Source organism: Pagrus major, chromosome 21 (assembly GCF_040436345.1).
Source record: "Pagrus major chromosome 21, Pma_NU_1.0".
NCBI classification, from domain to species: domain Eukaryota; kingdom Metazoa; phylum Chordata; class Actinopteri; order Spariformes; family Sparidae; genus Pagrus; species Pagrus major.
The window spans coordinates 28,404,904-28,422,128 of NC_133235.1; the positions used below are offsets into that span (position 1 = coordinate 28,404,904).

At 41.4% G+C, this 17,225-nt stretch overlaps 1 protein-coding gene across 4 annotated transcripts in view; it reads right to left on the minus strand.

Annotated features, from left to right (window-relative positions):
* The window catches only part of pard3ab (par-3 family cell polarity regulator alpha, b), a 246,778-nt gene that overhangs the window by 88,926 nt on the left and 140,627 nt on the right, over positions 1 to 17,225 (minus strand). For all 4 annotated transcript variants that reach the window (XM_073491060.1, XM_073491059.1, XM_073491058.1 and 1 more), the window contains 3 exons: positions 13,291 to 13,479; positions 12,034 to 12,204; positions 7,462 to 7,609 (listed from right to left, as the gene is read on the minus strand). In XM_073491060.1, coding sequence (XP_073347161.1) covers positions 7,462 to 7,609; positions 12,034 to 12,204; positions 13,291 to 13,479 — 508 coding nt within the window. The remainder of the gene's footprint in view (positions 1 to 7,461; positions 7,610 to 12,033; positions 12,205 to 13,290; positions 13,480 to 17,225) is intronic.

Consider the following 17,225-nt stretch of genomic DNA (forward strand, 5'->3'; position numbering starts at 1 on the left):
CATTGATATCTTGTACACTGCAAGTGCACTTTTAACTAGGAGTGCTTTGTTTGCACTCGAAGGCACATTTTTAATTAATTTTATAACTGAAGAAGATAAAATGTGAAAAGAAATGCAAGTTTTTGTTGGTTTCTTTGTTTGTTTCCGTCCATCATTCACTTAGATCCTGGTGTAATGAATGACTGCTACACTGGCACAGGTATTGTGGTACACAGTTTGTGTAATATCCAAAGATTAAGTTAACACTAAAAAGTGTAACTCCACCAATTGTACACATTAAGGTGTGTTTACAGATCTGCATATGTTCAGAAGTGATATCAAGCCTTTTGTGGCTCCAGAGAAAGCTGCATTCAATCTGACAAATTGCCTCCAGTGAAGTTGCATTGTGGGTAATGTAGGCTCCAGGCTCCAGAACAACACATGGAATTAAAAAGGTGACATCTCTGGTTTTGCCGTATGGATTATAACCATTTGTCCAAAAGTGTGATGCTAGACCAGCGGACTGCTTTTTATAAGCCGTCGCCTTCGTTACCAACAATACAACTTTGCCACAAAAGGCTTTATACTACTTTTGACAACTTGTGATCAATAGACCCCTTGTGTTGATAGTTATTCAGGAGGTATTGCACTGTTGGACAGACAGACTGCTTTGAAGCTTTAATTGTAAATGAAGGCCTCTGGTGTAAATTCTGCCATGGATGGTACCGGCATAATTTTTACTGACAGGCATTCTTTTTGAAAATGACAACAAAGGTTGCGCTGCTTTTATGTATTGAATATACCCTAACATGCTCAAGTGACTGTTTTCGTTTGTTGTGAAACTGCTTACACTGCTGTCCTAAATATAATAAATAAACAAATGGGAGAGTCTAATCTTAAAATACGCACATTACATGTTCATATTTTTGCAATTTTAGGTCGTCCCAGTAGTCTGTAAGCTCTACATAGCGGTGAGGTATTCTGTATAGACAAGGTTGATGGTGTTTAAATGGTTAATAAATTGCAACTAATTGAAGATATATGCATATATACCTGATAGAAACGTCTATGGATGTGCCTGCACGTTAAATGAGCATGTACCTACAACATACAAGCATGCTGGACTGTGTGAAAAGTGTGTGAGTGCATGCCCTTAACACTGTCGGACCTTAACTGCATTAACTTGAATTGCTACAGTGGAGTGGTGTGTGTGTGTGTGTGTGTGTGAGTGTGAGAGAGAGAGAGAGAGAGAGAGTATGTGCTACTTCAGCCACCCCCTCCCGCTGTGTGTGTTTGTTATTCGCTGTGAATTTGGGAGTCCGGGTGAGTCCTCTGGCACAGCGTGACCACCTCTCTCCCTCTCTCTCTCTGACCAGACCACACATACACACAAACGCTTTTTTAACACACTCGTTCATGTACACACACACACACACACACACACACACACACACACACACACACACACACACACACACACACACACGTGCACTCATAGAAACCACTTAATCCCATTTCCCTAAGCAGTCCAATGCACGACACTGAGAATCCCATCAATGTCACAGTTTGAATCACTGCAGTACAATCAACTGGCAGCTACTGAGTCGAAAACCAATGAATCTGTCAACTCACTAGCCTGGTAAAAGGAGGGAAAAAAGCCTCTTTGTTTCAGTGCCAGCGTCCCGAGGGCAGCCATCCGCCAGCAACAATAGCACTGCCATGTGGACGGAGCGCATACCCATCACCTGAGAACCAAACCAATAAACACACATTATCTTTCCCAGTGGCTGTAATAATTTCGGACTGAGCTGCAGTGGAACAATAGGTGCCATTTAATTTGAGACTCTCCTGTAGAGGCTATTGTTACTATTAGATGCTTTTGTGCAAAAATGCTGAATACTTGAGGGGTAAAAGGGGACTCGTGATGGCCAGGAGGGAAGAAGGGGGCTGAAAAGATTTTTACGAGATGAAAATGAAGATAGCAAGAGGTGAGAATAACATGAGGGGTGAAAGACATGCAAAGGAGTTTGTTTTTTTTCTTCCTCTTTTCATTTCGTCTTGTCTCGGTCTATTTGCATAATTAGTAAGGAGGTTATTGCCAGGGGTGCTGGGCCTTGAAAGCTATTGGCCTGAAGGAATAATTAAGTCACTCTCTTATCCCGGGCATCTTCAGAGTGCAGAAAACCAGCGAGTGATCTAAGAGTGTGCGCGGGCCAAAAAACGCAAGCTGATATGTTCTGAATGGGAATGATGTTGTCTTCTAAGAAAGCCTAATGCATGATTTATGCTTTGTGGCACCCTCACAATGGGAGAACAGAATTATCCAGCCCCCCCCCCCACCACCAGCACCAGCACCAGCCAGCACTCACACATACACAACTTTATTTATTCAAGGGAGGTTTGCTGAGCACGCAAGGCTCTGCTTCGTATTCACACATGTTCACATCTGGGAGCCGCCAAGTGCATCGACAGTCTTCTACTGTTGGCTCCTGAGCAGCAGCACTGCAGCAGCAGCAGCTGAGAAGTCGGGCGTCTGCTTTTTCCAGACTGTTCCACTATATTTAAACTATTCGTGACACAACTGTTTATGTTTGCGAATCACCACATTTTCCTTACTGCAGGGGGACGGCTCTACATGTGAGAACAATTAAATTAGCTCGTGCATTCTCCTACGATTTTCAACTCGAGACCACACAAGTTAGAAGTTAGAGACCATTCAGCTGGTCTGTCATTATAAATCATATGCATACATTTATATCTGTCTATAAGTTTTATATCTCACAGACTCAGGCAGAAGCTGTTAAAGCCTGTAAAGACTATAAAGCCCCTTGAGGCAAATTTGTGATATGAGGCTGTAAAAATAAGAACTGACTTGACTTACTGCCCCCAAGCATCGGTCAAACTCGACAGCGAAGGCCTAAACAAACTAAATAACCAAACTCTCTTCATTTGCATGACTGAATAAACTGAATAAACAAACTGACCTTAAAGGACAACACAGTTTCACACTGTTTCACTATGTTTATATACGGCGGACCCTGCCACCTTTCTAGCTTCAAACTGTGGGGACCTTAGTTTCCCCTGAGAACAGCTTGTTTATTCACTTATGGAAAAAGGAGTTTGAATCTCTTATCCTAAACTACATAGTGCCCCTTTAAAGGGCTGATTCACCCAATTTACAAAAAATAAATAAATTAGTATCTAGTGGTACGTTGACTTGCAGACACGTTGGGTTTTAATTTTACATGTTTTATTAAAAATGTCTCCGCAGTTTCTGCCTCAATATAATGAAAGTTCATAAAAGTTTAATTGTGGAGCTCAATGTATTGAAAAATAACATTTTAAAAAATTCAGCAGTAACATATCTTATTCCCCAAGAGCGTGCTGTCAACAGATTTCTTTGGGAAATACTCTCTATTGAAAAATAGCTCCAGTGAAAATTGTCATGTTTTGAGAGTTCCTTTTCCTTTGACCTCATTTGTGTTAAATTAGTCTTGAAACCCCGTGTAAAAAATACAAAAAATCCCTCAAAAGTTGTTACAATAATGCAAAATAAAGCGGCAAATTTAAGGAAATCATGCAAAGACAGCTTCAGTCATTTATACATTTTGAATGCACCGATTCAAAGCTAATAAAAGAGCCATTTTAGATTTCAACTCCTGACTAAATATACTGTAAGGCAGATTAATTGCAGTATCGTGTTACAGTAGAGAACATTTTTCAGGAGTTACTTAAATGATTAATTAACAGACAATTTGGAGCCACAGGGGATCGAGTGGTTGTAACTTCTTTGGCAGATATTTTTCTGTACTCTCAAAATCACATCTGATATTTGAAAAAATATGGCAAACACTAATTTACTTTATTAATCCACGAGAGAGCTCAGGCTTCGTATGAGCAAATATCTTGTAATGCATTTCTGCGAGTCTAAATCTTCAACTGGGGGAAACTTATTTTAGGATCTCCTAGAAATAATAAAAAAAACCTCCTATAAAACTTGACTGAAGGGGGATGTGAGAGCGTTGTGGAGCAGAGTCGACCTGCTTAAAACCCCGAGCCTCGTGTCCTTTATCCTCTGTGCTTAGCCCACAGTGGCAAATTAAACAACGGTTCAAATAAAAGCTTTAATCCTTCCCCTACCTCTCCAATCTCACTTCGGAATAAAAACCGCAGAGTGATGTTCTCAAAAAAAAGTGCTGCTTTGATATCTCAAGGTCAAGCAGAGCGCATGGAAAAATGGACCAATATTCAGAAGTTTTATTAGCAACTTGATCTGAACTGATTCAGATACCACATGGAGGAAGAAGATCCAAAATATTTCACGGGTCAAATTGGGGTTGAAATTTCCCCCTTAGGTGGTCAGGAAAAAAAAAAAAAGACTCTCCACTGGATTTGATTAAGTGTTTAATAAGCACGGAAATGTCTCGTGTGTCTGCGATAGTTAGTAATTATGCGGTGCACATCCCTCCACGGGCCAACCTCGGAGGGGTTTCTTGCATCTGGTGTCACGTCTTGTTGAGGTTAGGTGAAATATTAGGAGGAACAGGTCGCTCTGGCCAACCTAAAATCTTAATTTCCCTGCTTAGCCCGGCCAATTTCAAGTGAAAACACAAAAACGCACGTGACGGAGGATCAAAAAAAGCAGCAGGTGTTGGTATGTGATGAGTCAGGGGGCACGCACAGTGTTTTTTAAATCCTCGGGGGATGAGGGCTGGATGTCGTATGACGGCAATGACGTGAGGCCGCTCAAGGTGAGCTCTGCCATCTTTGGTTTAATCTTTCCTGTTCTTGTTAAGGTTGATGATAGTGAACTGCTCCACATTCAGAACAACATTTAATTCTATTTAAGGGAGGATTAGAGGCAGAGAGACCAACATTTCCATTTCATCCATCACATCTATTCATCTATACTCTTCTGCATGTTTTGGCCTGGCAACTTTAATCTTTAACTTCATCATCCGTCAGTCCTGCAGTACAGACCCATCTCTTCTTCCTCTTTTAATCTTTTCTTATGTTTAAAATAAACAGAAAGCTGCATTTTGTAGCCTGCGAACACTGAACTACTCCAGATCCTGAAGCGAGGATTACAGAGGAACTATTCTGTCCTCTCTACTGGCTTAAAGAACAAAAACACACACATACATAACACGTATTTATTCCCAAATTCTTATTTTCTCATCTTTAACTACAGATAATAAACCCTGCACCTGGAAACATGCTCACCAGTACTGTTTGGACCAGCGACAGATCGAGTATTTTTTGGCCCTGATCCAGATCAGAGTCCTTGTGCAGCAGAGAGCACTTGACCCCGACATCAAAGTTTCATTTTGGCCTAATCAAGTCACTCACTGTATTAACATTAATTAGCGGCAGCTGATATGACCTGCTGCCGGGGAGGTTTGTCAGTGCCGGGTAAAAAATGAGAAGCTGCAAGCTGAAGGTTTCATACGACGCTCTTTGCTAATGATAATCAGCCTCTGAAGTCAAAGTCAAACTCAGTGTCTGAACTCAAAGCATCCAAATACTTCTTCACATTCTGTCGTAAAGGAGAGCAGCACTGCAACTACAGCAGGCTGAGCTGGACAGAAAGGTTTCCCCGCACAAAGGGTCGTGACTTCAGGTGTTATGATTTGGTAATATCGTCCTGAATAACCTCGTTTCCACACAGTTTTGTTTTGTCTCTGTAGTCACAGTCGTACGGCCCGAGTGTTCATTGCAAGGGAAATCTTTCACATTTGTTTACAGATGGATAAGTGCCCCGGGTAAAATTCGAGAGAAGCTAATTTTCTCAGTTTTATATGCAAGTGGAGCATGATGTCGACAGTGAACAGGACCGATAATGCACGGCGACGAGAAATTAACTACTGTACTGCCAGTTTTGAGGAATACTAACGCCATGCGTGCTCCGACACGCCCGTCTCTTTTCTGTCAAATCAAATTTCTCACATCCTTCAAGCCTCAGCACAAATTTTCACTTTTATTCTCCAGCTCTCAGGTACTGTTGCTATCTGACGTCTGGATGTGTCCACACAGCGCTGGCAGCAGCATGTTCATGTTTTAACTGACTTCATACGATACTTTAATCAACTCTAGCTGTTATAAAAGCACCAGGCCTCTTTATACAGACATCAGCTCCTCTCATCGCCTTAACGACAATGATCTTGTTTGCCAGCGTTGAGCAGACGTCTGCTGTATCTCCTGCATATCTGCCTTGTGCTTTCACTCCCGACCCTGTACGCTCATTATCAGCCCTCGCTGTTTGTTAAGCATGGATGAACGCAGTCACTGTGGCAGCCTTCTGGAACTTCACCTATTAACACTTCTTCTGTCAGTCATGGCTCACACTTTTTTTTGTTTTTTTGTTTACACTAACAACAGTGTCAATGTCGACTAATTTGCATGAAGGGAAAATCGAGTTCACACTTTTAATTTATTAATTGGGTAAAGTTTGGAGGAGTTAGTCGACAAAAACTGATTAAAAGTTGGTGGATCAACTCTTCCTCTGCTAAGTTAACTTGTATTTTGTGCATGTTATGTTTTTTTAACTTCGACTGAAGTGTTTTAATGGACCTTGTATCACACAATAATTCGATCGTTTGAGAAATGCGAGACAAACAAACAACAGCAAAAACAAAAAAGGTACAAAGACAGTTTAGCCATTTTGTACTTTCTTGAATTTTACCACAGGCGAGCTGAGCAGTTACACCATCTGGTCCACAGAAGCCTTTCTTTGACACCAGGCAACTTCACCACCTGTCCATCAATCATTCAAGCCCCACACACATGCAATCCAGGGGAGATGCGTGCAGAGCTCGCACACACGGATACAAATGTGCTTGCTAATCTATTTCACTTAATCCAACGCACACGCTCACTTACAAACCAACTCAGAGCTGGTTTGAGCAATGACATCCACAGAGAGACTGACAAGCGTGCAAACTAACACACGTGCACACACACGTGCACACACACACACACACTTTCAGAAAACACACAAAACAAACGCCCACTAAAAAAAAGAATCAATCACTGGCAGTGCGCCTGCAGCAACAAATTGTCCAGGGGCCATTTTTCCATCTCTGTCTCTCTCTCCCTGACATTTTCCCAGACATTAAAAGCCACCAAGTCTTGACAGCAACTGAGACCTGATGACACAATTAGCCCATATTCTGTGTTGACAAAACCTGGCAGGTTAGACCACAGAGTCTTTCCGGAAAACACACTAACAGAAGAGGAATTTAAATGCGGCTGTTTGTCTGCTTCGTAGCACTGTTCCTATTTGTGTGATTGATTAAAATGTTTACTGATATTCATGATATAATACTTAACAGCAATACCGGTCTTGAAGAAAGCCTGACATCAGACTGAGATCCACCTCTGAACGCACGAAAACCTCAACCAGCGAGGAAATGCTATAATCAGTAGCAATTAGAGTCAGACAAGCCAAAGGGAATAAGTTAAAAAAAGATGTGTCAATCTTACCTATTGTGCGTGGTATCATGCCTTGGCGTGGCATCAGGTTGTCATCGAGGCCCTCCAGGCCGCCGTACAAAGAGTGGGAGATTCGGCGCTCGTGGTCGTCCAGGTGGGTGTTCATAGTCTGAGGTCCCAGCGGGCTCCCTGGTGCCTCCTGAATGAAAAGGACGGTGAGATTAGAATAGTTTTTTCTATTCTCTTAGTAGTGCTTTTAGCACACTTTTATCTGTTTTAACCCTTTGAACCACTTGGGACACTCTACAAGACGGCACAGGCCTTTGGGTTGATAGTCCATTGTACATGAGTAGAAGACTATTGATTAACGTGCTATACCGCTTGTCACACCTACAGACTAGTCCAAGCTGCAGCAGTATCCTAGATCTACACACAAACACGAGGCTGTAAGAGCAACAGTTGTGTTAATGCTAAATAACAGTGAGAGAATGAGGCAGCAGGGAAGTCGCCGTGCCGACATTTCCTAAACAGTAATGGATGGACACAGGAGCAGCTATCCATGCTAATGCTAGCAGTGTGAAAAGCAGGATAAATGAGCATGGATTTCCAATAGGCTGTTAAGCCACAGGCTGTTAGCGAGCTAGTGTTCCCCCACGGGGGGATGGTTAGCTTGCTAGCATCTTGACATTTCCCTCAGGACCAACGATGACACTCTCTTGTTTGCTGGACAAATAGACCATTTGCTGGCCCTGTCACCCATAAACACACATCCACGGCCTTTCAATGTTTGTGTGTTTGCTTGTGTGTGTGTGTGTGTGTGTGTGTGTGTGTGTCTTCGCCCTCATTGTTTGTCCATTGGAGAGTTGACTGTATTGATTTGCTGTGGTTTGTGTTCAAGGTGATGACAGCTCTTGCCATAAAGATAGCCATCATCGCAGCATCATGTGTGAGCGATAACACCATCACACTCGAGTTAATACTGGACCTAAATTATCCCCGATCAATGACCATAACTAGCTAGGCAGGGATTCGATTTTGGCAGAAGGTCTTTGCCCAATGATCCTTTCACAGCTCGCTAAATGGTCGAGGCGCTGTAATGGCCATCGCTGGACAGATTCTGAAGTAAACAAACAAGTGCAGTTTACAGGAGAATACATGTGTGGGTACATTAGGCGGCTGGCTACTGTCAAGTGTAATGAGGCAGCTTGTTTAAAATCTCCAGACTAGAAATATTTTTACTTCCCGAACAACCACAAATGGTGGTAGAAGATCTGTATCAATAATATAATGCATCTAATTTTAAATTCATATATTGTTGGATATATTAATGTAACAATTAAGAAGTTCCCCACTTAAGGGTAGAAATAGAAAGGCGTGTAAAATGGGTTAACTCCACTGAGGTGAGTACAGTTCTTAAGTAAAAGTATGTAGTTAACGGTCCTTGAGCAACAGCTCTAATGGGGCTGATGAAAAGTTTTAATCAGACCAACATCTCAACTGAAAATGTGGCAGTAAACATACTAAAAATTCAGATTTCATTGGATTCTATCATCAACTACATGTGAATTAATTCCTTATTTTACTTACTTACTGGACAAATTAAATGGTTTGAATCAGAGCAAACAGAACCGATCGAACCTGCACACGGATACGACAAATCTTCCATGGAAACAAACTAATCTCTGAGGTCGCCATATGGTGCTGTGACTGTTGGCATGCGCACGCTCTCGACTTTAAATGAGATAGTTAATGAATTGGCCGGCTGAGGGGGCTGAGGTGAAACGCCTCAGTAATAGCCGAGGGGATTCGCCATACTGAGAGCCCATCGACAAATCACACCGCAGCTCATTGCATATTCAGGTTGATAATTGAGCTCCGGGAAGGTCTCGATCCCACCGGGTGCCAATGGTGATGAGGAAGTCAGCTGCTCTGAGGTTCGGTGTGTTTCTATGGGGATGGAGGGGAGGAACAGCAGCAGTTGGTCTTGTGATTTATGCAACGGCAAACATTTGAGATTGATTTGAGATTGGCTGTCAGGGGAAGGAAACACGGGGAAGAAAGTAAATACAGGATTATTTGATCCCATATGTCAGTATAGGAATGACAATATGTCAAAATGAGCCACGGCTTTTCATCCTATAGTAATCAGGAAGGATTTGATTTAAACTAATACTTGATGGACAGCTGGTTGCGAGGTATTAATCTATAGTGAGTCTATAGCAGTGGTTCTCCAGCTGAGGAGCGGCCCCTGCATAGATCCACTGCAGGTTTGGGCGTGGATGACTGGGGAAAACTATGTTGAGAAACTAAGTTGAGTGGACAGGATTTATGTAAAGGAGATTAACCATCAAGGGATTGCTGATGCTCTCTTGCTGACCTTTTCAGAACTATTTATTTCCTCCAACAAGGTTGTGTGTTTGCCTGTTTTTGCTTTGTTTTGTTGGTTTGTCAGCAGGATCACACAAAAACTACCAGACGGATTTCCTTGAAACTTGCGTGGAGGATGAGTCTCGGCCCAGAATAGACCCCATTGTGTTAATTTATGTGAATCTCTCAGGGGATAATGCACGGATCATGATTAAAAACTTTTGGACATATATGGTAATTGCAGATAACATACACATCACACAGATAATAACAATACAGAAATACTTCACAGAACAGATATTGTAGGCTTTTTTTCCTTAAAATAAAAGGAATATAGTAATATTAATGACCACTTCACCAAAATTCAATTTGGATCCTTTTTAATTGGTCCCTATCATTATTAATGATTGATACAAATTGTGGGGTGAAAGTAATGAACTTCTTGGCTTCTGAAGGGGCCATGCCAGAGAAAGTTTGTGAACCACTGCTCCACAGGGACTTTCTAAATCAGCTCTGAGCAGTCTCTTTGACTACGAGTGTATTAAATTGTTGTTTTCCTCCTCTCTGAGTGGCTTGGACACTATTTCTTATAAATAGCCAGACACTTGGACGGCCTCAGGCCATGCCTCCAGCTCTGCATGTGAAGCAGAGATTGACAAGACTCCCAACGCTCAAATTTTATTCATCCACCACGCCGTCTGTGAAGTCTCGCTGCCTTGACATGGCCGCACTTGCACACATGCACACGGGGTATCTGTTTGCACGCCAACACACAGAGAGATCCTTGAAAATAAATGCATACATGCATAAGCAGGATGTACAAAAGCACAAACTGCACACTCATAACACACAAAGACATGTGCACGTACACACAAACACAAAACACACCTCCAGGCTTAGCCTCTGCTTTCAATTACCAGACAGACCGAGGGGAAATCAAAACTTTGACACACCGGGTTGGAAAAGGAGAGCAGGGGAGCCGGGGCGGTGCCAGAGGCGCACGCGTGCACGCAGACGTGCGAGCCCATACGCAGACACACAGCAGCGGTGAACACAGACTCAGCCTCGGCTTTCAAGCAGGCGACAGGCCAAGGTGTACAGAGAATGTAAAAACATGACATCGAGGGGAGGGAAAGAAAAGTTGTGTAGCTCCGATCGCAGCCATGTTTTTATATTAAAAAAAAAATTCTCCGGCTGCCTCGAGGGAGGTGATTGTGCGTGGGAGGGGTCGGTGAACTGCTGTGACCTAACTACTTACTTTTATGTCATGGGACGATTCATTGCTGCTCATGAGGGTATTTCCCAGTGGTTTGCTTTGGGTTGTGTTACATCCATTTATCACAGAACAGGTTCTTATTGAAGTGGTGCTCCATGTCCACACAAGTGTCTTTATTTAGGGCGGCGGTGTCAGATGAGTTCACTTGTGTTATCATCGGGGGGGGGGAATAAACCATATAACTGTAGCTCCAACCACTTTGATCTACAATAGGATTACAAATCAAGCTAAATCGTGATCATTTGATCAAGTTATCAAATTAAATATGACTCAGCTGTAACGGGAAAGTTAAAATAGACTTTCAAATTCATTTATCTTAAAATGTCAAGCAGACAGAAAACATAAAAGTTTTTTTTCTCTTTGAACGTTAATCAACTGGTGAGGAAAAATCAGAGCAGTAACTGAATAAAAGCAATCAGCCCATTTACTCAGTAACAGTCGTTGACGTGCCCACCAGTTTTTCCACTGGTCACATTACAGTACTGCTGCTCTGAGGTGTGAACGTGTGAAACGCAAGTGTGCAGCAGGGCCGCTGCAAAAGGTCAAATGTGTTCAGTCTGGGTAAATAAAAGAACGGATCATTTATTTAAGTTTACACTGACCTTATTCGACATATGAATACATTTTGATTAAGTGGCTTTCACCAGTACAATACCAGTCACTTCAACATGGGTTTTATTTTAACAATAGTGTTAATGTTTCCCTTTTTTCTGACACCTTTACAATGTAGTCCATTAGGCAGAGCTAGAAGTTCTGCAACAAGGTTTTCTTGTCATGCAGAGTCCAATTAAGACATTATTCAGCCTAAGGGGGAAAAATGGCTTTAATGGCACTCACCTTTTAAGAGAATTAATCTAATTATTGTTGATGTATTGCATTCATAGTATTAATATTCATCATCATCTTTATATCCACAGTTTTATCCCTGCTCAGTTGACGCACAGTCTCAGTTCAATCAGTCTTTCACCGTGTTTCTTTACCTCGTTCCTTTTTGCTACCCGTCTGGCCACAATGAGCTGGATCATCCCACGTTTGTTGCCTTCCGTGGACATGGACTTGCGTAGCGTCTCCATGGCGTCCTGGTTGGTTTTGCCCAATAGCGACTCTCCGTTGACGGCGATCAACTGGTCGTTCACTCGAAGGCGCCCGTCCTGTTGGTGGACAAGAAATCACAAAGTTCATATTATTTTTTTATTCGTTTACCAGACAGAAAAATGCTGTGCGGTAGATGAAAGCAGTCATCTCCAACTTAACAATAAACCTTTATCTAATCAGAGTAACAATCTCACTCACAGAGTGGATCCTGTTTCAAGCCCTGATCTAATCTCTAACAGAGAAGTGTGCTTCTAAGTGCATTATTATGTTCTGTCAACACAAGCTTGTTTGTGTTTAAACAGGCTTGTGTTCAAGTTGAAAGACTATTGAAATTGACAGCAGCACAGGACGACAGATAGCAACAGAAAATAGGACACTTTGTGTTGATAGATTTTATGACAGATTAAGCCTCTCTCAATACTTACTGAGGCACAGAAAAGTCATTTTACATCCCTTCAAAGGCATGTGAAGGGATTTAAAACACTGTGATGCACAAAACTCAGTCTGATGCACCCAATTCATTGCAAGTCATCTCTATTTTATATTATCATTTTCTCACAGACTGTCTGCAGATAGTAGAATTAGATTTCATGCCTTAATCCATAAGCACACTGAAGGTAATGGTGCATTTCATTTGGTCGAATTCCAGGATAGTGTCAGAGAGCGAGAAGTGGATGAATGAAAGTTAACTTGAATAAAACTTGAAAACATGATTTTGTTTGTGAACTTTTGTGCCTGAGTCCAGTCAGATAGATTTTAATCAGCAGTGGTGGCTGTTTAATGTGTTTGAAGCTAAATGAGTTTACTTGCGTGTGTGTTTATTCTCCCCAAACAGCCAGATTACTTTATTGTGCATTAGCCGTTAGCAAGCGAGCAATATTATATATTTTGCGTTAAGAGAAACTGCTTTAATGACTTCAGTGCTCGCTGCTAACCCATTTTTTGGTGGGTGCCACTCTGTAAGAATAAGATAAACTAAAAATCTAAACTTTTCCCTAATTAATACAACTCAAAACAGGAATTAAATCATCTCACCTCTAGCGGCTAGCTAACTGAAAAAAGGTCTCTTAGAAGAATAGATGCCACTCTTTAACACCTTTCCTACAGTATGTTCTACAGACAGATAACAGGAGGTATCATACCTTGCAGGCTGCTCCCCCGTTAATGATGGATTTGACGAAGATGCCCAGGTCAGCGTGGTTCTCCTTGGAGCGGTTCCCTTTGACGCTGACGCCCAGCCCGGCTGAACCCGAGTCACTGAGGGGGATCTCAAAAGTCAGGAACTCTCTGGTCCCGTCTGGAGTCAGGACCAAATCGTCCTCCTCTGTCTTCTTCAGGAGATGGAGAGCAAGAAAGAGAAAAAGTGACATACTTAGATTCTAGACGTCCCAAAATAACATAAAACATAAACATAGTTAGTAACACAATCAGCACCAGCAGCAGAACAGAATCTCCACAGGCCTCAAAGATTACAGTTCACATTTAAATGCTCATACACCATAATGCATTTTTAATTATGCAAAGCAAAAGCATTCCTGTATTTATTCCAGCCCTGAAGCAATAACAGCCTTCAGGCCTCGCTATGCATTCACTGTGTTGCTGTGGGTTAGCCAATGGGCCAAATTTAAAAGGACATTTATTTGGCTACTTGAGGTTAATGAAAAGCACTTGCATATAAATTGCAGCCGGGCAGATAGCAGGGAGGTAAATCAGAGTGCAAGCTCATTAGCTACATCAGATTTATTAGTGTTAAACAGCAGCGGTCCTAAGTGTTAAATCAGGTACTTAGTATAAGCAGACAGCGACTTATCTTGTTTAATCAAGGCACAATGTTCTGGTTGATTACTTCTAAAGAACATAGGTGCAAAACTTTTCAGAGTAGAAAAGGGATGTTTTATCAGAATCAGGGTGTGATGTGTTGTTGGCTTCAGTATTCAGCGCTGGTGAGTCAGAGTTTGGGTGAATCAGTGGAGCAAGGCAGGTTGATGAAGATCGAGATTGTGAAGATCAAAAGTAATTCATTAATACGTGAAGCTCCTAATCTACATATGAAACAGATACAGCCTGTGTTGGTTTAAGTCTGATGTGTGTCGCCTGAAGCTGGTTTTCATCAAAACTTCTTAATTCAGACGGAACCCGGCTCCACCAATCAGAAAAAACTACAACACAAAGCCTGTTTCAGGTCCATCAATCAGAATTCATCTATTAATCATATTAATTATTCAAATTGCATGTGTCCAACCAGTAGTCCAAAACCCAAAGGCTTTTCATTCACTGTCATAACTGACAAAGAAGAGCAGCAAATCCTCACATTAAAGAAGCTGCCCAGAACCAGTAAATGTTTCATATTTCTGCATTAAAAATGAGTGAGACAATTAATCGATTTTCTTTCGACCAACTAATCAATTAATGGACAAATTGTTGCAGTTCTACGTGGACTACAGTAAAAGCATTCGAGCCACAAGGCATGAACAACACAAAGTGTCAGATGTCTTTCATTCAGCCTGGAAAATAAACAACTTGTTGCTTCATAATAATTAGTCTCATTCCATATTTGTACATCTTTCATCACATGTAGCTGGTAATGTGACTTATATCTGGTGCTTAAACTGAAAATAATTTGAAAAGTACTAACATAACCTATTCATCTGACAACAACACATACAAGAGAAGTACAGAAAAGGTAGCCTACAAAAGAAAATGTTAACTTTTGAAAGCCCCACAGTTCATATTCCCTCAGCAATATCCATACAAATGATCACAAACCAGATTTATTTTTTCTTATTGCGCCGCAGTGATGAATTAACTACTGCTGCCTGACTGTAATGTGTCAATGAAACAAACATCGGTATGGATTGTAGTTGGATTAAGAAGTCTTTTTATATTAAATGTATTTTTCTCTCAGTAAAGTTGGCAAACATTCCCAACTATCACGTCTAACCCCAACTTTCACTACCATCGTTCTGATGTTCAGCTTTAGTCTGATTCCTAAACTTGTTTCAGCCCAACAGAGTAAAAATGAGTTTGAATATTTGTCTTTACAGGAGTAAAAACGTCCTCACTCAGGAGTTTTTAATAGGATTCAGAGAGAAGCACGCACGCTACCTATAAAGCACAAATCCGACACGCCGTGCACCTGTATCGTGATGCCAAGTGCGTCAAACAGGCAGTAAACTTCCCCGTAACCCTGCATGAACACAGCAGCCTAATTGACATGCTGAGTGCTCTCTCTCTTCCCCTCCACAACAGGTGCTTCTCTCTCGCTCTTTTCTCTATATTCATTCTCCCTCTCTCTCTCTCTCTCTCTCTCTCTCTCTCTCTCTCTCTCTCTCTCTTCCAGCTCAACAATAAAAAGCTATTCTCTCTTGCTTGTTATTTGACAGCTGTCCTCTGAATAGATGGGTGCGTGCACGCTCACGCCTGGCAATTATTGTGCACGCCTAATGAATTCAATCATCGGGCTCGGTGTCAGCATGTCATTAGCTCCCTTTGTTTGCTGGGAGAGAGATGGAATTGCTCTGGGTTGGAACGGAGAGGGGGGGGAGAAAGAGGGATGGAGGGAGAGGCAAAGAGGGGGAAAGGGGAGGTGGAAGGGGGAGTCGGGCAAAAAAACGAGGATGTATGGAGAGAGATGGGAAAGGGAGGGAACAGAAGGAAGGAAGTAAGGAGGAAGATAAAGGAATAGAAAAGCCTGAAGAGCACTGTAAGGATGTCTGCGTGCTTCACAAAGACAAATGAACGCTACCTGGAATGCACAGCACAAAAGACAACAGGAATTTAATTATTTTGGAGCCTCGAGTCCAATTCATTCTGCCTGGAATTTAATTTAAGGCTAATTAAAAAGTGACTAACAACGGCGTAATCCTCTTATACTGCGAGTGGTCAGAATAAGAAATAGGAAAACAGGAAATTAATGATTTCAACTAAAGAAAAAAGAAAAGATCAGTAAAGCAGATGTGATGTCATTTCAGGGTTACAAATAAGACATCTCCTAACTGATACAAGATGAATAATGCTGTTAATGAAGCTAAAGGATTTATCTCTGTTACATTTTAATCCTGATTTGAAATGTTTCTCTATTTTTTCAAATTCCATTCCCCAATAATTACATCATTACCAATGAACAAGTGTAAATAGTGGAACAAAAAAAACACTCTTTATGGAGTCATTTGCTGTTAAAAACAAAAAACAACAACAGGTCAGTTTTTAAGACTAGCACATGGCAGTTAGCTTGATAGCATGACTGACGGTTAGCGAATAGCAAGCAATAGTCAAACTCTTCAGGTTAAAGGTCCCATATTGTGGAAAGTGAGACTTCCTGTCTTTTTTGGATTATAACGCAGGTCTAGATGCTACATAAATACTCTGAAAGTATCACAAGCAGGACAGTTCAGTAATCATGATGTAAACGTTAGCTCAAGCAGCTACAGTGAAGAGTTGACAATCGGATCATTAGCGATAGTAAATTGGTCAGACGTGACCTACCAGAGGTTTCGTTATCGTCTGGCAACTGTACAAAGTTCTGGGTTAGTTAAACGGCTGTATCACTAACGCTAAATGTGAGGAAAACATGAACATTTTTTAGTAGAAAAAGTAGCTAAGTTTACTTAAACATATTTCTAGGCTATACTGCAATACACAAAATAAGTCTCGGTATCTGGAATCTCTCTAATAGCGCTTCATAAATGCTAGAATGGGTGACAAAATTTAAAAACCATGACACTGATATGTTGCTCAGCCCTATTTTTTCCATGTAAGTGTGTGATTTTGCTGAAGAAAGTTTACCTTGTTCAAGACCATACAGACAACCACAACAGCCTTGAGATTAATTTACAGAGATTAATCACAATACTGGTCAGAAAAATCCAAATAAGATTTTTTCCTCAAGCTGTTCTGCCCTACCTTTCAATGGCTGATTCAAGATATTTTGAGACTTTTTAAATAACCTGGCTGCTGATAAAGAAGACAGGAAAGAGAAAAAAACGAGTTAAAGAGTGAGTCAAAATAAATAAATAAATCACAGGCAGAGGAGGGAGGAGAGAAAGCTCAAAGTAAAAGGAGCTGAACGAAGGTGAGG